The 20,791-nt window shown below is 44.1% G+C and overlaps 3 protein-coding genes across 4 annotated transcripts in view; 2 read left to right on the top strand and 1 right to left on the bottom strand.

Moving 5' to 3' along the window:
* FAF1 (Fas associated factor 1) overlaps window positions 1–1,556 on the bottom strand; it is a 454,188-nt gene extending 452,632 nt beyond the window's left edge. Inside the window, exon 1 of the mRNA XM_055341966.1 lies at window positions 1,376–1,556. Within this exon, the coding sequence (XP_055197941.1) occupies window positions 1,376–1,420 (45 nt within the window). The 5' untranslated portion in view covers window positions 1,421–1,556. The remainder of the gene's footprint in view (window positions 1–1,375) is intronic.
* Window positions 1,557–9,296: 7,740 nt separating this feature from the next.
* Window positions 9,297–14,191, top strand: CDKN2C (cyclin dependent kinase inhibitor 2C). 2 transcript variants are annotated; one of them, XM_055341502.1, is made up of 3 exons: window positions 9,297–9,401; window positions 9,853–9,992; window positions 13,442–14,191. In XM_055341502.1, exons 2-3 carry the CDS (start codon window positions 9,864–9,866, stop codon window positions 13,817–13,819), a joined length of 507 nt encoding a protein of 168 aa, XP_055197477.1. In that variant the 5' UTR covers window positions 9,297–9,401; window positions 9,853–9,863; the 3' UTR covers window positions 13,820–14,191. The 2 variants fall into 2 exon arrangements, with proteins under 2 accessions (XP_055197477.1, XP_055197476.1); XM_055341501.1 differs by lacking the exon at window positions 9,297–9,401 and having other exon boundaries at window positions 9,430–9,992.
* Window positions 14,192–17,326: 3,135 nt separating this feature from the next.
* Window positions 17,327–20,791, top strand: part of CUNH1orf185 (chromosome unknown C1orf185 homolog) — a gene marked incomplete at its 5' end in the record, with an annotated part of 151,632 nt that continues 148,167 nt past the window's right edge. The window contains one exon of the mRNA XM_055341479.1: window positions 17,327–17,553. Coding sequence (XP_055197454.1) covers window positions 17,327–17,553 — 227 coding nt within the window. The remainder of the gene's footprint in view (window positions 17,554–20,791) is intronic.

Genomic DNA, 20,791 nt, shown 5'->3' with positions numbered 1-20,791 from the left:
TGTTGTCTAAAGCCCTTTCTATAAAGCAATTTTGTAACAGGATAAAATACTCCTAGAAAGAGAGTGCTTTTTTCATACGACCACATTCCATATTAGCTAAAAGACTGGAGACTGAAAAAAAAGGGAAAAGGGAATAAAAGACTTAAGCAAAATAAAATCTCAGAGCAATCTTAGAAAACACCAAAATCTTGTGGTCAACTTTTACCTTCAGAACACCTATGAGTTTGGAAGTTATGGTATAATCAAACGCAGATATAACCATATTCCCAACACATCAGATATCACTCCTGAGTAAAATAAAGAGCAAACTCCAGAAATGACCACCCTAATAGTAAGTCACAAAATAAGGAAAATAAGAGAAAGAAGAAGAGCAGCCCAACAAAATCTCAATAAGAAAAACTATCCCGTACTATGCTAGTGTTAGACCATGTGCAGTGATGACTGTGTTAGAGAAAAGTCTGCCTATACATAACAGTAGCTTCTAAGTTAATGCCAAAATGAATGGTTAAAGATAATCTCACTACATTTTCCTCATCAAACATCAGAAGGCAAAGACGGAGTTCATGGGATATTCTAACTTCAAGTCTTTCATGACGGGGTCCACCTCCATCTTCAACGAGCCTTCTTAAGATGCTCAAATATTAGTGTAACTACATTTGGGCTAAATAAAAGAATAACCTTGGCTTATCCTTTAAATTATTCCTGCGGTTGGGACACCAACCAAGCAATTCACATCTGTAGGGAAAGGGAATCCGCAAATATGTAATTTATTAAGCTATGAATTCACCGCAAGGATACTTTGGTACATTCAGCGTATTGGCCTCCTCTTTATCTTCATATCCTCCAAAGATTCCAATAGGCAAAGTCTACAATGTTTACTCCTCCTTGAAAAAGCCCCTACCTCCATCACCGCCTCCCCCTCGTTCCTTTTTACTCACCTCTTAATACAATACGCCACACCCACAACACACTCTCCGCACAGCGCTCTCCTCAGGGAGCAACCCAAAACTCCGACCCCCAGAACCCCACACTTACAAGCCTCACACTTAACACCCCCAAATCCCACCTCTTCTTCACATAATACAGGGAACACTACACAGCCCACACACATACAGCAAACCAAGTATCCTAACGCCTCCTCGTCCTGCAAATCCGTTCATGACACACTGTACACACACCCCACCCAGCAGATGAGCCGCACGCTCCCGATGGCTACACACACACACACACACACACACACACGCCACGTACCAAATAAAAACGCCCAAACCACACACCACTGCCACGCTCTGACAACCCCTGAGGAAAGACTACCCTTCCGGCACCGGGAGCCCACGAGGCTGGAGGTGGGAGAGGAACAAGCCGTGTACTTCACCTGAAAATCCGCCAGGATCATCTCCCGGTCCATGTTGGACGCCATGGCGGCCGCCGAGTTCCGCGGCTCCGGGAGCGAAGCGCGCACCTGGGAGGGAAACGGCGCCTCCTGCGGCCGTCGCCGCCGCCGCCGCCGCCGCCGGGCGCCGAGGGGCTGGCGGGCGAGCCGGCGGGAGGGCCGCCGGGCCGGCGGGCGGGGCAGCGCGGGAGGCTAGGCGCTCATGCACTCGGTAACCTTCAGGCGCCCGGGCCGCCCGCCTGCGCCCCGCGGAGCCCACGCCGCAGCCGCCCTGTCAGGGAGCTTGGTCGGGATGGGGGTCCGGTCTTCCCGTCGCCGGCCAGGATGAGGGCAGGTTACGACAGCGCGCACCCGGCTCCCCTCTGCGGCGGCGAGACCGGCGGGGGCGGGGAAACCAGGCGAACGAGCAGGCGGGCGAACCCCTCGGCCGCCTCCGCCTCCTCCGCTTCCTCCCTGGCCGCCGCCTCCGCCCCTGGTTGGCCGGCGCCGAGGCTGTCGCACATTTTGCCTGTCATCGAGGTCGCAAAGCGCCGCTTTGCGGCTGCCACGTGACTGCCTTCCTGTCAAGCGCCGGGCGCGCGACTGCCTGGCGGGATCTGCGCGCCGCTGGCGGGGACGCCGACCAACAACTGCGGGAGCTTCAAGTCCCGCAACAGGTTATTCTGGTTTGGAATTAAGCAAAAGCCGCCTCGTGGCCGGGGCGGGGATCGGCCTCTGAGCCTTCCGCGGTTACGTACACAAACGACCCCCACAAACGACCCGTTTTACAGACAGCGTTTCATAAATGAACATTTTCTCCAAAATACAACTTCGTAGACAGGCTTTTAGAGTCAACCCCACGACCCAAACCTGCTTTCACACTGTAACGCCCCGGCCCAAGCCCCCTGACGCGCGCGCCCCCAAACTCGGTAACGCAGAGGTAACCAGCCTCCCAAGATGGACGCGGGGGGGGGGGGCGTGGAAGCTGCGAAAAGTGAGACTGTCGACCCCAAGAAGAAGATGAGCACTTTTTTTGTTAGTTATAAGAAATAAAGACTTTTCTATTCCTGCAGCATAACAATCATTTTTTAGACCTAAGGCAGCATCTTGCAAATGGGGAAAACTTGAATCCAGCTTTGAATATAACCAATTGAAAATACTTCTGTAAGCAAAGAAATTATATTAAGATGCCAATTACTAAAAGTTTCAATTTATGGTCAGAGGCTGACAGGCTTTGAGACAAGAATAGTCAAAGACAAAAAATAAAAGTAAAAAAAATAGTCAAAGACTGTGTAATGAAGCATGACAGTTTGTAACAGTCATCCTCACTGGAGGAAAAGTGGCAGTGGATATATTTAACTTTGGGGAAGACACCATCTCTGGACTGTAACAGAGTTTTGATGTGCTTTGGGAGGTGCATTAACCCCTGGAAGTGTGAAGTAAGATTGGTGATTTTGTGCTGTAAAGTAGATGCTAGTAAATCGCCATATACAATAAGGCCTAGATCATTGTGTTCCCTTAAGACAAGAGCGCTATGATGTTCTAAAGATCCAGGTTCATCCTGTGTTTTCTTAAATGAAAACAGACTGGCCTACAACTCTCACTCAATAATCTGTATTTAGACCAAAATTAGCTAGATAAGGAATAGAACCCTCCATAATCACATGAATCAAAATGTCTATTTTAATTGCCATCTCATGGGAAGTGATTCCAAAATAGAGCACAAATGTGAATGACGAGGTAAAACACATTTTACCAGCAATTTAAGGTGTGGTGATTCAGTTTCCCCGTTCGTATACGTCATTCTCAGCACAAGTTGGGTGAATGATAGTCTCTAGTTACATGGCCAGGATTAATGCAGCCCTGAAAAGTTGAGGGTCTTCTCTGTGATTATGTGTGTGTGCCACAGAACCAGTTCAAATGGAGTACTGGTCCCTTTCTCCCTCCCTCCTCACCATCTGGAAATTAAGACAATGTGATAATGTAGAAAGATGGAAAGAATACACATTCAGGTACACAGGTCCCAGTACTGCTTTTCCAACTAATTAGCTGGGGGAACTTGCATGGGTCAGGTAGTATCTCTGATTTCATCTTCTGACATGGCTGTTTCAGGTGATGAGAAAATAATTATGAAAATGCTTGGAAAATAAAATATTTTTACAAAATGAGCATAGAAATTTCATAGCATTGCAAGGCTTCCGTTCTAATTCTGCCCCTGAGTCCCATGTTATCTCCAAGATGGGGCTTATAAAACTCATCTCATAGAGTAATGTGAACATCATGATTAAAATACTTGTGAAAACTCTTCAGAAACCTTAAAGCTCTCCAAAAATATTAGTTGCTACTACTCTGTGTACCAATTCCTAAAGGCTTTTCTCAAGGCCACTGCTTTCATAAAACAAGCAAAGGATTCTTCTCCCTTCTAATCACTGCTTTCACTGTCTTTACAACACAGTTTAATGTTCCAGGGAATTCTGTAAGGTTTTTTTCCCTAATAGTTTCATCTAGTCATGTTTTAATCTCTTCCCAAGGGTTAAAAACTCCTTGAGATTATAAGCCATTTCATTCAGTGTGTTTTTATATTCACTATGGTTCATATATAGCAAAGTATTAGGTATATAATAACAACCAATACTTTTGAATTTATTAATTTTTGAATGTCTAGTAGATACAGGTATTTTACTCATCTTATTTCATTCTTACAACTATTGTAGAGAATAAAAAACTGCTCTGAGAAGTTAAGAATTTGCCCAAAGTCATGCTACAAAGTGGACAGACCTAGTATTTAAGGCTAGAATCAAAACTAGTGCTCTTTCCACTTACCCTGTTGCATTTCTGCAATTCACCCTCCATGTTGCAAAGTTTGTACATTTACTGAAGAGACTGATTCTTCCCCATGACCTAACTATCCATGGTTGGGTACCCAACATCCAGAGTGATTGTCCACTGCAGAGAACAAAATGAAAGAAAAATAAATATTGAATTTAAAAAGTTCAGTTTTCATTTCCCCAGAATTCTCTTCTTACAAACAACTTCAATGTTATAAACTGAGAGAATAAAAATGTATAGATTCTCTGTACATAGGCATGAGCAAAGGAAAATAATTTAAATAAATTCTCATAGTTAACATACTGCATTAACTCACAGAGCAGCCTAATTCAAAGATAGGTTTTTTCCTAGAATCTCCATGTTCTTTGACCTTACCATTACTGTTTGGAAAAGAACTTTTTCATCTTTCTTTCAAATATATGTGATAAAGTTATTTTGCTGAATTTTCATTTGACTAATTTTAAATTTATATTTATTTACCTTTTATCCAGTTTCCTCTAATGTTACCATCTTACATAACAATGGTACAGCTATCAAAACTAAAATTAACATTGGTTTTATACTATTAATCAAATTCTAGAGACTCTATTTGCATTTTTAAATTTTATTAATTTTAGAGAGGGGGGAGGGGGGAACCAGGCAAAGGGAGAAGAGAACCTCAAGCAGACTCCACATTGATCATGGAGACCAACAATGGGCACGATTCCAGAACCCTGAGGTCATGACCTGAGCCAAAACCAAGAGTCAGATGTTTAACGGACTGCACCATCCAGGCACCCTGACTCTATTTACATGTTTACATCAATGTGTTTTTTCTGTTTCAGGATCCAATCCAGAATACCTCATTATATATAGTCATCATGTTTGCTTAGCCTCTTCTAATCTGTGACAGTTCCTTGATCTTCACTTTTGAAGAGTAGTGGTCAGGAACTTTATAGAACATCCCTCAATTTGGGTTGGTCTAAAATTTTGTCAGAATTATCCTGTTTATGGATTTGGGAGGAATCATACCACAGAAGTGATGTGCCCTCATCACATATTACCAGGGCACATGATATCAACATAACTTATGGTAGTATCAACCTTAATCCTTTGGTTAAGTTAATCAAGCTTTTTATTTATTTTTTATTTTTAAAAGCTTTTTAACAATATTACTCACTTCTAATATAATTCATGAGAAGAGTAATGGTACTACACTTGAATAATCAAAAATATATTTCATGTAATGATTTAATTTCTTTAGGAGTCTAGTGTCTGATCATGGACTCTTAACTAATGGGAAAGGCATAAGATTTGGGGCCCCATGATCTGAGTCCAAATCCTAAATCCAGTACTTATTGGCTTTAAGTCACAATCTCTACAAGCCTCAATTACTTCACCTAAAAAATGGGGATAATTACCACATTTAGCTCAGAGTTGTGAGATTAAATAATGTGTGCTTCATGTGTTAAAACCACGAAACAATATACAAGTATCAATTGTTTCTATTATGTTTAAGCTTTTGAGTTGCTTACTGAGCATTTATTTACTTACTTTACAAAATGACTTACATAAAAAAGTCTACTGAAACTCAGAAATAAAATGCCAAAGTCACAATTATGAAATGATAGAAAGGTCCTTGAGGGTAGTAGTCTGTTTTCCACCTCTGTTGGATCTATAAATACAACAAAAAGGAAGACTTTTATACTAGCAAGGAAATTATAGATACCACATATACATTTCCATAAGTTAATCATTCAGAAACTGCATAAGTGAGTCAATGAAGAAAAGCACAAAATAACCTGATAAATTACATTTCTATAAGCACTTTAAAATGAGTATGAACTGCTGGGGAGAAATTTTCTATGGCCATATTTAATATGAAGCCTCTTTTCTGATGTTTGAAAGACAGGTCATTATTATACTAAAAGAGAAACCACTACTTTCAATATAATAGATGCCTAACTGTGGATCTTTCTTATACCATATTAGAATGTAAAATTAGTAAAGGCAGAGATATTCACCTTTGAATATACTTCAGTGAACTATCAATAAATATTAGATTTTCATTGGAAGTACTGTATAGTGATTGCTTATGCTCTCTGAACTAAGACTGGAACCTCTGTGCTGCCAGTTGTGCTTTATACAACAAGCAGATTAAGCATATGCTTTAGGTGGTTTAGGGCACCAGCGAAGCCAGAATAAAAAACCAAAAAGACTTCCTAAAAATTTTTAAATTTAATATTTCAGCAAAAGCACTGAAGTAGTCATCACGGAGAAAAATCAGAAATTTTTTGGACTTCTTTACTTACTCTTTTTGTCTTTGTTTTTATTTACATATTAGGTGAGGTGATGGGACATCAAACTCTTTTCAGTGTTTAGGACCTCCAAAAATCTTAATCCAGCTCTATGTGCGTCTTAAAGTACCACAAAATTTAATCACTCAGTTATTCAGCAAAAGACTACTTCACAAAAATTATAACACATGTGTATTTATACATAATGAATATAATCTAAGATTCTTCCTCATTACAATATCTTCTCTCAGCAAATACACACACACACACACACACACACACAAAATAAATGCCACAAAGCAACTCTTTATAAATTTGAAATGTCTAAATACATGTAAGAAATAAGAGGAGTTAATTTCTGGTGTTGTAGCTCATACTTGATTCACAATTCAAGTTTAGTTACCTAAGAAAAGAGCTCTAGTTATTTTTTTCCTCAACAATTCTGTTAAAGAAAACACTGGGAGATTCCTCCCAGTTTCAACTCTCCCTCTACCTATTAGCCAATCTGTTGCTAGTTGACTATCCAGATGTTTCTGGTGTTTTGTTGCTAATACTCCCATTATACTTTAAGGGGCTGGTTACAGACGTCGCTGGAGGATATGCTTAACTAGAGGCCCGCTCTAATTAGACCACTTGTCATTTTTTGCTTGGTTTCATTTTGACCACTGGGTGCATCATGTAACCGTGCTGGATATTGTTAAGAGCCAAAAATATAGAAACCTTTAACTAACCTTACATAGCTAAAAGAGGAGGTTAAGGGTGCAGACAACTGGTGTCTCCAAGGACTGACATAAACGGTAGGGGAAGAGACTCTACTCCTTTACATTCAGACGCCTTCCCCTCCCCTCAAAAAACCAGCCCCCGTCTGAGTAGAAAAAGAGAGAACTTTGGCAAGAAAGAAATGGCCTTGTTAGAAAAGCTTCCCAGGAGTCATTGTAAATTTAGCTTTAGAGTTCATTGCTTTTCTTCCTTTCTCCGAAGAAATTGAATAGTTGAGTTTCTCGCCCTTGGAACATTAAGACTTCAGAGTTCGTCATGATTTCTTCCCTATACTATGCCTTCAGTGTCCGTAAAAACCAGTGTATTAAAGACCTTTGCTTTTTCTGAGCACGGTCCCCGCTGTCAGCCCGGGCGTCCTCCGCCCCCGCGGCCGCCTCTGCCCACCGCGGCCCCGGGCGTTCCTCTGGCAGGTGCGAGGCCGAGGCCCGGGAGTCGAGGCAGGGCGCGCCCCAGAGGAGGCGGCGGCAGCCGTAGGCCGGGCCGCCCGGGCTCCGAGAGCCTGGCGGGGGAGCGCGGAGGCGAGCCGGCCGGCCCGCCAGGCCCGGGGAAAACTTGGTTCGCGCCAGCTCGCTCCCCGCCTCCCAGCAGCCCGCCGAGCCTCGGAGGCCCTGCGGCTCCCCGCAGCCCGCGTCCTAAACCAGCTCCCTCTCCCCGCCCGCCCCCGCCGGGCTCCGGGAGTCCGAGGTCTCGAGTCGCCGACTGCATCCCGCCAGCCGGCCTCAGGGAGGCCAAGCCCGGCTCGGCGGGGCAGAACGCCGCTCCAGCGGGCCGGGCGGGGGGGGAGCGGGAGCCGGGAGCGGGGCGGGGAGCGCCAGGGCGGGAGGAAGGGCACGGGCGGGCGACGGGGAGCGGGGCAGCGGGAGGAAGGGCGCCGGCGCGGGCGCGGGCGGGGGCGGGGCCAGCGGGCCGCGAGCGCGAGCGCCTCCCGGGCAGGGGGCGGGGCGTGGGCGGTGCCCGGCCTTCCCGCTCCCGCGGCGCTGCAACTCGGCCGAGCCTCCTTAAAACTCTGCCGTTAAAATGGGGGCGGGTTTTTCAACTCAAAAAGCGCTCAATTTTTTTCTTTTCAAAAAAAGCTGATGAGGTCGGAAAAAAGAGAGAAGAAACCGGCACCGTCTCCGCAGCGGCAACAGAAGCAGCAATTGTTTGAGCGAAAAAAGAAGCCAAGGCGGGTGGGAAGGAAAAGAGCTGAAAAGAGGACAACGCGCAAGTTGTCTGCAGGGGTGAAGAGAGCGGGGCCCGGCGATCTGGGGGACCAGCTACAAAAGAAACTGTCAGCGGGAGCGCTGCGGCTGCGGAGGGAGCGGCGGTGCCCGGCTCGGCCGCGGGCACAGTTCGCTGGCGGCCGCGCCCCGTCGGCGGCACGGGCCGGGGGCACGGGCCGGGGGCACAGGCCGTGGGCGGCCGGAGGGCGGCGGGGCGGCGGCGGGGCCGGAGCCGCGGGGCTGTCGCCGACGGGCCGGCAGGACCCGCTGCTCTCGGGCGTTGCGGCGGCCCCCGGTCCCCGGACCTTGGCCCGCGCTTCCCCGGCCGCTCCCGACCTCCGGAGGCCCCCCGAAACCCGCGAAAGGAAGGAAGAGCCGGCGGCGGCGGTTCGAGGAGAGGCTGCGGTGGGAAGTCTGGACCGGCTCGGTCGTAGGCGGGAAGCCAGCGGCGCGCCGCCCCAGCAGCCCGGGCCGCGTAGACGGGGCCCGCACGGCGGCCCCGCGCCCCCTTCCTCGCGCCGCCGGGGGTCCCGGGACCCGCGGGGGCCGGCATGAGCGACCTGCCGGGGGCCCGCCGCGCGCCCGGCCGTCCTCGGAGGCGCGCTCGCAGCCCGGCGCCCGCGGCCCGGGAGGCTCGGCGGGGCTGCGGCGGCGCGGCAGGCGGGCCGCGGAGCCCTCCCGCGCGGCGTTAGCCGGCGGGGCCGCCCGGAGCGAGTCGGGGCTCCCCGGAGCAGCCGAGGCCACACAGGAGCGTTGGGACCCAGAGCTTGAGGGCCACGAACTGCCAGCGGCGTCTGCCTCCGCGCCGGCCTCCCCGCCGCGGGCGCCCTCCCCGCCGCGGGCGCAGCACGACTCTTCGGCACACGGATGGAGACCGGGCCCTGCGAGGACCTGCCCCCGCGGTTCTGGCTCGCGCGGCTCCAGCCACCGCCGTGAGCACGGGTGGGTTAATGCCTCCTCTCCCCCGAACCCCTCCTGCCGCGGCGCTCTGCGCCCTGGTCTAGCCGCCGAGGTCCCCGCACGCAGGACTCGCGGAGACCTGTATGTAGATACGTGACAGCTCTGCCTGCATTTTACGTCCAGAGCAATTTGCTGGGAATGTATAGACGTCTGTGTGTCTTTCTGTTGAGTCACCAGAATTCTTCACAGGGGTTAAGCTAAAGAGCGAGGAGCGGAGCCCCTCTCCAATGGCTCAGTTTTGCTGAATAATCACGTGTGAACCGAGGGGCGGGCTTTTGGCAGGCAGATCTTACTAGTATTTACTACCAAGCTCTACTCCAGATTAACCATCCCAGTCCTTCTGTCAGTCTCCGATGCCATCATGCAGCCTGGTTAGGAGCAAAAGGAAAGGGGAAAAAGAAAAGCAACTAATTCATCTTTTCCCGATCGTCAGGACCCTAAAGAATGGCCGAGCCTTGGGGGAACGAGTTGGCGTCTGCAGCTGCCAGGGGGGACCTAGAGCAACTTACTAGTTTGTTGCAAAATAATGTAAACGTCAATGCTCAAAATGGATTTGGAAGGACTGCGCTGCAGGTTGGTATCCAGAGAGGTGGGGAAAACAGGTCAACAATGTTGCCTACGTGACCCGGGTTTCTGGAATAACGGCTTTTAAGCTTTCAGGGGTACAGAATTTCACTGTTTTTTAAGCCTACTTGGTTGCCATATTTTATATCTTTAAGTGGATCCAAGTCCCAAAAAATGACGTAGTTTGAACAAACTCGTCAAATTCAGTGACATCCTCGATATCAGATGGGTTCCAGGTTTGGTCTTAATTTTTGGAATGTTTTTGTGACGGTGGGGATTTAAAAGTAGTCGAAGCAGCGTCGAGGTGTGTGTGTGTGTGTGTGTGTGTGTGTGTGTGTGTGTGTGTGTGTGTTTTAAGACAGCTCTGTAAACACATTATTATAGTTATTATTTGAAGTAAATACTCTGCTATTAGTGGTTTCCGTGCTTTGCTCCAATAATTGGCTTTAACGTTAATTTTCTTGACTCCTGGCGGGGGTGTTTTTCCTTCAAATTCTTCAAGTTTTGACAAACGACCTTTCCTCGTTTGGAATGGGTGGCCTGGGCACGGGGACAGGATGTACATTTCACAGTTAATGCAATACCATCCACCCGTTCGGGATTGAGGAGGAATAAAAAGTTGAATTTTCTAATCAGAGCTCAGTTTGTAGTATTTTTGTCTCTGCGGTCATGCGGTGGTATGTTCTAATTTTCAGTAATTAGATTTACAAGCAAGAAATGAAACATGTGCAGCTGCCAAGTATTGTACCTGATAATTTTTTTCCTCCTCTGAATGTTAATTATCATGTAACTTAGTTGAAAGGCTTAGAAACAGAAAAATGGCAAAGTAGTCTCAAATAGTTGCTTTATCAAAGTTCTAATAGTGTTCTTATAAACCGTTCTTATTCGGAAATGCAACACTTGAAGCTGTTTTTGAAAATTCATTGGGGAGAAGGTTTTAGAATGCTTTGTTTTACTTACAAGAATTAGACTTAAAAGTAGCAGGAGATACGCTATTAACAGACGAAGTTCAGTCTGTACATTTTTAAATCAGAACATACCGGCCTTGCAAAAATTTCAGTATTAAGGAAATTTATGCATAAATACTAAATTATTTAATCTTGTTATTTCACGTAGATTCTATGGGATAAGGAATTTTTTTCTTTGTCCACCTAGTAGTTTTTAATAGCTTTGATGATGATAACAATGCTACAAATTTGATATATTGAAAAGTTTCCTATTGAAAATCCAAAGATTATATAAATTTGACTAAGAATGAGCAATTTAACCCATGTTCAGAATAAGATCTTACAGGACTTTTGATGAACAGGAAGACTGACAAAAAGTTTTGATATTTTTAATACAACTTTGCAATCTTGTTTGTATTAAGCACACTTATCAATATACTAACACCCGTTTATTGTGGCTTAACCCTAATTTATATAATGAAACATACACAAACAGGAGTTTCAAGGCTTATTTTCAGTATGTATAATCCTGACTCTGAAGTTGTGTCATAACTCAAGAAAGAACTTTCTTTCAAAACAATTTCCAGTATTACTATTATTTTCTGTGAAAGGCGAATTTTCTTCTATAATTATGTTCATTTAACCTGGTTGCAAAAGCTTTTCCCCCCTTCCTAGTGTAAGCTTTTCAATCAGGATAATGTGAAAGGCCTTAATCGCACATTTGCTCTACAAAGATCCAAGGTGTCTGTCCCTTATTTTTCCCCGGTCCAGATCTTTAAATGTGACTAAATCTTTAGAGATAGTTGTGGCAAAAATTAGATTGTGTTCATTTTTAACTAATAACTATATTTTATTGAAATTCTCAAAAAATAAATTATGTATCATTTTTACCATTGCTCCAAAGGCAGGGCTAGGTCAGCAGGGTTTTATCAACAGGGAAGCTTAATACCTTGGCCATCTATATAGTTTGCATTCATAAAATATTATTCATTCTAAATATATTTTATTACTTAATTTGTGATTATTTTTTAAATAAACAATTTAAAGCGACAGATCAACTCTGTAGGTATTTTTCAGTGGATTATATTTGATTTCACAAACATTTGAGTGTCTACTGTGTAATCTGTTTATTATAAATTTAGGAATATACCTAAATATAATTGAAACCAGTTAAAATGCTGAACTATTTTCTGGGATGTTAATGAGAGTACATTTTTTTTTCACAACTAAAATTATATGTATTATATAATCACATGCTGCTCTACAAGACATTTTATGAGAGCCTAACAGAGGAAAAGACTTACCTACTGTTGTTTGAACATATTTCATCCTATGAAATCCTATGAAATATGTTCAAACAACAGTAGATAAGTCTTTTTCGTGTGAATTATTTGTATGTTGATAGCAAATTTTAATACCACATTCTGACTCTGAAAATGTTGGCAGTTTACAAATAGCTATTTGTAAATGCCTGATAATAACTGGAAAAGGAAATAAGATGGCATCACCAGTTGAGTATTAAATGCACTCAATCCACAAAACAAAGTTGTGAGTCTCATAATTCACATTAAATATCTTCTTTTCTCTTTGTTTGCTCACTTAAAAATCAGGAAGCTAGTTAGAACTTCAAGAAACAGTGAGTAATATAGTTGGAAAACTGTTTCATTCTTTTCAAGAATGGTTGCAATGCAATCATCTCCTGTCTAATACATGACAGGACTTAGCTTTAGATAACTTAGCTTTAGATAAATCAGTATCATAAGCAACGTAGAACACCACTGATTATTAACACCTTAACAATTAGTAACATTTTAAAATTCGGGTGAAGGCTACAGAACACACCTGGTAGCCAATAGGAAATAACTTGCAAAGGAAAAATATTTTTAAAAACACTTGGAAGTTTGAGCTATATATATTTGGAGAGAACTTGTGAAAATTAATAATTTAAGAAAATATCAAGTCTAGTATTTTAATAGATCATTTTTATATTAGGTGATGGAGTCTGATGTGTGGAAACAGTTCTTTGGGGATATAAAGAAACTCACTCTCCTTATTTCTTTTTCAGTAGCTATTTAGAAAATAAATTTTATCTAGATTTGATATTTCAGAATTAATAACCCAGGTTTTATGTTTTATGGGCATAAGCAATCAAACAAGAGACTTTCAAATTCCAATTCTTTTATTTTAATAATTTCATGAAATTACACAACTCCTCATGGGAGATAGGGAACTGAGTTCCTGGTGAGTTTTCTACAAGCTGTACTAGCTTATCCTCCTTTGGGCCTATTTTTAAGATAGTCCATCATAGAAGCTCAATTTTTAGAGGTTGTCTTCTACTTTCACCTACTGGTACTTTCTTTCCTGCAATTGAGCCCTTCAAACCCTACCAGGTGGGTCTTCCCCAAGCATTGCTTCTCCAAAAATAGAGTTATATAAATAGTAGAGAAGGATATTTTAAAATATTCTTGTAGGAGCACTTGAAGGATTCTCCCGTTTTCTCTTCTTTCCTAGGTTATGAAACTTGGAAATCCAGAGATTGCCAGGAGACTACTACTTAGAGGTGCTAATCCCGATTTGAAAGACCGAACTGGTTTCGCTGTCATTCACGATGCAGCCAGAGCAGGTTTCCTGGACACTTTACAGACTTTGCTGGAGTTCCAAGCTGATGTTAACATCGAGGATAATGAAGGGAACCTGCCCTTGCACTTGGCTGCCAAAGAAGGCCACCTCCCTGTGGTGGAGTTCCTCGTGAAGCACACGGCCAGCAAAGTGGGGCATCGGAATCATAAGGGGGACACCGCCTGCGACTTGGCCAGGCTCTACCGGAGGAACGAGGTCGTTAGCCTGATGGAGGGAAACCAGGCAGAGGGAGCTTCGAATTTGCAATGAATGTGGGGAGGGCTCTCCCACACTGCCTTCTATTTTGTCATTAATTGGTTGGCTGTCCTATTTTACTATCACTTGTTAAAATCCAGTTTTGTCATATTTTAAGCAGCTAGTTAAATCTTCTCATACTGCAAAGTGGAAATCTTACTACAGGTTTATGAATATATTTAAGCAACATCTTTTTCACCTGCAAAATCTTGAGTTCTAACATGTAATTGCAAATAGCTTTGGCTTTCTCCTGAATATGTTATCTCGCCTTGACTTTTTCCTTGCTTCTCCCTTTGCCAGTCTCAAAACCCAACTTAGAGACTTTGTTTTAAAAATGATTTGTCCTGATGTTTCTTTTGCCTAATTAAAACACTTTTTTAAAAACAGGACAGTGTTTTTCTGTGATTTCCACTCTATTACCCCCACGTAGGTTGCCACTTGCTAAGAAGTGTACAAAAAGATGACAATGTTTAAGTCTCCACGTTAGAGAAAGTAGATGAAGTGAAAAACTAAACATATTCTATTGATGATTCATTCTTTCCTCATGCCTCCCTCCAAAGATTTTACTTGGTGCCCTGTAATTCTGCATTACAACAAAATAAGGACATTTTTTGAAGAACTAAAATGATTTAAATGTGAATTTTTCCTAATGCTCAGTCTTCCCCTTTTCTCAAAGTTAAGTTAAATAGTTGAAAAACAGGCTTCAGAAGTAGAGATCTGAAAACAAATATATGTTAGCTCTAAAGGTCACTTTTAAAAGAAAATGCCACCTTAAATGTGCTTCCCACTAATTGTTCTTTTTTTAATCACAAAGTGAAACAATTGGTTAAATAATACATTTCCCAAATTATACCATAAATATACTATCACATTTTTTTCTCTCTGCATGTCAGAAACATAAAATTACAAAATGTTTAGTATTGAGATATAATGTAAATACAGATTTTTAGGGGATACAAAGTACAGCAAGAAAAAAATGTGTAAATTACATATAAAGGTCATTACTAATTATGACCCTTACCTGTAAGGGTCTTAACTGCAGTATAACAAATATAGAAACTTTTACAATAAGTAAATAGGCCACTCCTATACATGGTACTTGATTTCCAGGAAACTTTTTAGTAAAGGCTTATAAAATCTTGTTAAGAATACATTTAGCTAAAAATAAAAACAATTTGAAATAGAAATATCAAATTTCCAAGAGAATTGTCCAGCATCTGCTATTTAACTTTACAGATCTTCACCAAAACAGTTCAATGCAGTTACCATTTATAAATTTATAAATACTTTATTCATCATCTCCGACATGAAACAAAGATGTTTTATGTGAAAGCTCCCTCCTGCTTTATAAGCTCCCTGCCCTGGCTCCAAAAAGAACAAAATACTTCAAGGTTTATTGACGGATATGGTTCTGATGCCTGCCCTAACAAGGATTGAAATGGTCGCAGGCAAGTGGTTTCCAATAATTTGTTTTCCATAAGAATATAAAAGAATATAGGGAAAAAAAGTTTTATTCTTTTTATTCAGCACTAAAGTTCACCTCCTTAAGTGCAATAAGACTTCAACTTCCACCACCTCTAACCACAAATTACTGAATAATTTTTTGACAGCTTCATAAAATTAAATTTAAAATATTTCATTTTAAAATTTAGAAAGAAGTAGAAATTGGGATATTTTTAAGGAAAAAGTGTTGTGTTTTGGATCTTAAAACCAGAATCAGTACACAAAATACACTCCTTGGGAAAGCTGAATGCTTTCTAAACACAAGTCTTTTACTGAAAAATAAAAAGAACCCTTCTGCGAGTTGCAACTGTAAAGATGGACGTTTCTGAATTTAAAGTGGAGTTTAATGAACTCTTCAGTATCCAAGTTTCAGCATTAAAATTACTTTTTAGAAATTTCAAATATAAAGGCATAGGGTGTCTATAAAGCTAGAGAGGAGTACTTTGTTCTTAAGTGGTTGGGAGTACAGTAAGGGGAGTCGGGAGCTCTCTTCATTTGCCTAAAATTTGCTAAGCATTAAAATATCGGGACATTTCTCTGGTTCTTTGCAGGAAATAGCTTTACTAATCTAAGTATTTTAGAAATGAGTTATGTGGTCCCCTCTAGGAAATATGAAAAACCATTATTCAATCTCTCAAAAACCTCGACAATATTCAGCAAGACTTTGCATATGCCGAAATGTATAGGGTGGAAGAAAAGGTGCTGCTGAGTTTAATGGAATCTAATTGGCAAGGAGCTGAGGTTGCGGAGGGTCTGAACTTAATTCAGATGCAGAGCGGAGCGGCAGCGCCCACTGACCTAGCGCTCAGAACCCCAGGAGACTACGCTGTAGGAAGGATGGGGGATGCTGAAGTAGGGATGCGCTCTCAAATTCAGTTCTCCACTGGGTCCGCATACACTTCTGGCAACTCGGGCTCAGCCTTTGCCCAGTAAATTGCATTCAAGCTTATACCTGGGGGAGGCGGGGGACACTAACCGCACCTCAGGCCCCTTTCTGGTCCTTGAGACATTGAGCAAGCCCCATTTTACCATATTTCGGTATTGAGTCAATAGTTTTCTGCTAAACATTACACAATCTCAATGAGGTGATGAGCTCCCCCCCACACACACTACACTGGGTGACTAATCAATAGATAAAATAATTCTAGCCCAGGAAAGCAATTCAATTGGTAATATTATAAATGTTCCTAATCATGTTGATCAAACGAACGTTGTGGAATCCGTAGCCTGAGACTGGTTTCGAAATCTCAGTTCCCAAAAAAGGTGCTTTCGGCTTTTGTCGGGGGTAGAAGTAGGAGTCCAGACGCGCTGCAAGGTCACCGTGCTGGAGCGAGAAGGGGTCGGGCCCGCACCCCTCCTGACCTGCCCTCAGCGCCCATCATCCTAAGGCTCTGAGGGGGGGGGGGGTCCCGACCCTGCCATCTCCAGACTGTTGTGATTTTACAGGGCAGTTCCAAAAAAAAAAAAGATCCACGGAGAGACCTACTGGGAGAGGCTGGAGAAATCTCGCAGCCTGAGACCCGGGGCGAACCTCTACCCATTGCCAAGCTAACCCGCGCCGTCCATGCAGGGACTGCGAGGACATCCCTTCTCCCTTCGAAGCTCTCGGGCTCCAACGGCAGCTCGGGCCGCGCAGCCAGGAAGCCCGAGCCTGGCGCTCGCTCCGGGCGCGCGGAGGAGCCCGGCGTGGGGGTGGGGGAGCCTCAGGACCGTTAGCTCGCGTCGCGGGTGTGTGTTTTTTTCTTTTCCCTCCCTCGCTAAGGTTTCTTTTCTTTTCTCTTCCTGTCCAAATATTTCAAATTTCCGCGCCTTAAATAACAGTCTCCTTTTATTTAGCTCGTTCCCTCGGCAGGTCCGGCCACCCGCTGCTCTCTGCCCCCCCCCCCCTCGGGCCCGGGGCAGCTCGCGCGCGGCGGAGCAGACGGCAGCCCCCGGCCCGGCTGCACGGCCCCGGCTGCACGGCCCGCGCTGCGCGGCCCGAGCCCGGCGCCCTGTCGCCGCGACCTCCCCTGACCCGGCGCCCCGGGCACCCGGAGCCAAGGGAGGCCGCCCCTCAGCCCGGGCGCCTGTGTGCCTCCGCAGCTCGGCCTCCCTCCCCGCGCTCGGGAGCCTCCTCTGCCTCGGGGCTCGCCCCCGCGGCCGCCGGGGAGCGTCGGCAGGGCCGCGGCCACGGGAGCGGCGAGGAGGCCGGCGGCCGGAGCCCGCCCCAGCCCCCACCCCGCGGGTAACCTTGGAGGCGCCCTGGGGTGAGTGCGAGCGCGAGCGCGGCCGCGCCGGGCGGCGGGCGGGGGGCGGGGAGCGGGCCTCTGTGCTGCGGGGCTGCGGGGGCGGCCGGGGTCCTTCGGGCCCGGCCTCGGGCACCGTCCCCGCGGAGGCGGCGGCCCTCGCGCCGGAGGGTCCCCGCGACCTGCGCCGAGCCCGGGGGCGGCGGGCGACGGCGGAGCGGGTGCCGCGGGGCGGGGAGCGGCTCGCTGGCGGCGGAGGTGAGCTGGCGGGGACCCGCGCGCCGCCGCCCCCCGCCCCCGCCCCCGCCCGCGCCGCGCGGGTGCCAGCGCGCCCTGCGCCCCGCGGCCCCGCGGCCGGCGGAGGAGCGGGAGGACCAGCGCACCTCGGGCTGCCCGGGCCCAGCCGCCGCGGGCTTTGCCGCCGGTGCTGCCCTCCCCGCCTGGACTCCGGGTCGCCCGGGTCTCAGGACGCACGCTCTTTCGGAAAGACCCTCCGCTCGCGGGGCCGGGCGCAGGCCCGCGGGCGCTTTGGGTGGGGCCGCGCGTGCAAACCACCTCCGAGGGGGCTTCTTGTTTTGTTTTCACCCGGAATAGATCCGGAGAGCCAGTGGGGATCTGCAGCGGTTTCTCCAAGAATAAAAACTCTCCAGATCTGGATGTTGACTTGGTAAATTAAGGTTCCAGCGAGATGTGCCATCTGCTGCAGAAGCAGTGTGCAACCTTCAGGTGTTAGGATGTGAGCTTGGGATTTTTCGGTACTGTCTTCTAATTCCCCAAGACATTAAATAACAGCAGGGCAACACACCCGACAAGTGAGCAAAGGTTATCCTTGCCACCACAGCACCTGCAAAAGCACAAGTGGAACTCGCAGAGTTTGCTTCCTGAGTTCTAAAATGGCTTCTGAACGGTCCAGAGGTACCAGCACATACAAGGAGGGGGACAGGAGTCAGGGAAAGAGTTTGCACTTTTTTTTTTTTTTTAACTACACTGACATTATTACACTTCAGTTAATCCACCTCCCCTCTCCTTCTCCAAGCCCCCATCCTCATTGGTCAAGAAAGAATTTTAGTGTAGGCCTGTTGTATGATTCTATGTACTGCCTTTTTCTCTTCTCTCACCACCCTCCCCCAAAAACCCAGTCGGCCAGAAATATCAGCTCTTTTGCGGAGGAAGTAAAAAAACTACCAATCCTTATCCAAACTACCCCTCATTTCTTTTATATATTAAGAAGAAATCCTACATATAACCAATACTGTGCAAGAAGAAATGGTTTTCCTGGACCTCAAACGCATTTAATTGGCATAATTAAAGTGATATTAATTATCTTTTAACATGAAAATAATGGGACAGTTTCTGGAATTGATAGGTGAAAAGCTAAAAAGTACCACGGACATGTTTGGAGACATAGCTTCTGCTCCTCTTTATATTTAATCAGTACACTAGTTACTTAGGAAAAAAAAATAGATCCTTTATCTTGACCATATAAAGCAATATCATGCTGACTAATTTTATTTTAGTTGTATGCCTTAGTTTTTCAGATTAGTTATATATAGTGAAAGTTCACTATAAAGCAAAACTGACATCTTGTAATGTTAAACTTTTAATTTGGAAATGCAACAAATTATCACAACCATATTAAAACACAATCTACTCCCTTGTTTCTTCTAAATGTACAATATGCACAACTTGTTTGTAAAGAAATCTGCCCTGAGTTTAAAATGTTAAAGTAAAAAAGAACTTACTGGTCTTTAAGAATAATTATTCTATAATTTGGCTATTCTGTGTACAGCTAATGTAACAGTAGCTCCTTGTCTTACATCCTGGAACTGTTGTAAAAGCCATTTGGGCCCAAATAGTACTTGTTCCATAGTTTTCTCCTTCAGATATTCCTACTAAAAAGGGACTGTCCTCAATGATGCAGCAGTGTTCTGATGTACATTGTGCTAATCCAAAAACTTTAGACCAAACCTATACAGGCCATTTTAAAAGGGACATGCACTTCTTCTTATGTTAAAGCCTAAAAAAGATATGATTGAATCTTAACAGTTGAAAGTCTTGGGATAGCTAATTTGCAAATCAGTTATTAAGGTGTAGGGATGATTCAAGATGAAATCGTAAAACTTCATGTACTAGGAGAATAGCTGGGATCAAATTATTGAAGTGAGCAACATTTGATGATGATTAATAGTACAGTATTTCCTATCTCAGTACTCAAATAAGTAATAGTATGTATTCTGGTATGATTTTTAACTGTCAAGATAATAATATATAAGAATTATCATTAGATACAGAAGTAATTGTTCCAGAGTCTCTTTTCCATGGCTAAGTAAAATATAATTAGAACATAGGAGCACCTTTAAAAAAAAAAAAACTTCACTACATAATCACCTATATTTTTGGCTGGCCGCCTCTTTTTTCTTTTTTTTTTTTTTATTTGATTTGTGCTTTTTTGCCTCCACATTTTAGGTGATGAACAAAAATAGCATGTAGAAAGAGGTTTCCATTTCTCCCTATTCCTGTTTTCTCAGCCATCTATTTCCCTATTCACAAACGTTACTTCAACTTTAACAATCATATATTGTGATGCTAAAAAGTAATTGTTATTCCAATTAATTTAAATTTATCACAGGCCTATAAGTGAAAAAGCACTCAATCTGTATTTTACTTAAAGTTAAATGGAAAAGTGTGGACATTAGGTTGTAGCAAGTGTGTATTTATGTTTTGAATACAAATTTGCTGGAATCTTAAAACCTAATATTTTGACATAGCTAAGACTTTTAGTGCAGGATCAAGATCTAGAAAGTCTTAAATTTCTGGTCTTCAAAAAATAATATATTTTAATTTGCCATATTAAGATAAGACCAATTGTTTTAACTAATAGAAAGTTAAAATGTTGATACTTACAGAAAAATATAAAGAGAGGACTATGATATCAAGTCTAATGTGGCTTTTTAAAGTAAATTATTTGTACTGGTAAATTGTATATGTTAATTATAGTGATCATTATTTTACAGTTAAATGTTGCACTGGGCACATGGACCAGAGTTTTCTATGTTTATCTAAAAGCATATAGTTGTTATCATGCAGGTATTCAAAATAATACTTTGTAGTCCTGTCCTAAATGGGTATTTTTATGTACATGCGTGCATGTTTAGATATTCCTTACTAAAGTTCACTACTGAGCAAATAGATATTTTGAACAAATACTGTCAATTCATTTCATGTTACCATTTTAAGATGTAAAATCATGATCTATAGA

Source organism: Nyctereutes procyonoides, unplaced genomic scaffold, assembly GCF_905146905.1.
Source record: "Nyctereutes procyonoides isolate TBG_1078 unplaced genomic scaffold, NYPRO_anot_genome, whole genome shotgun sequence".
NCBI lineage: Eukaryota > Metazoa > Chordata > Mammalia > Carnivora > Canidae > Nyctereutes > Nyctereutes procyonoides.
This window is presented reverse-complemented; position numbering and strand designations above follow the sequence as displayed.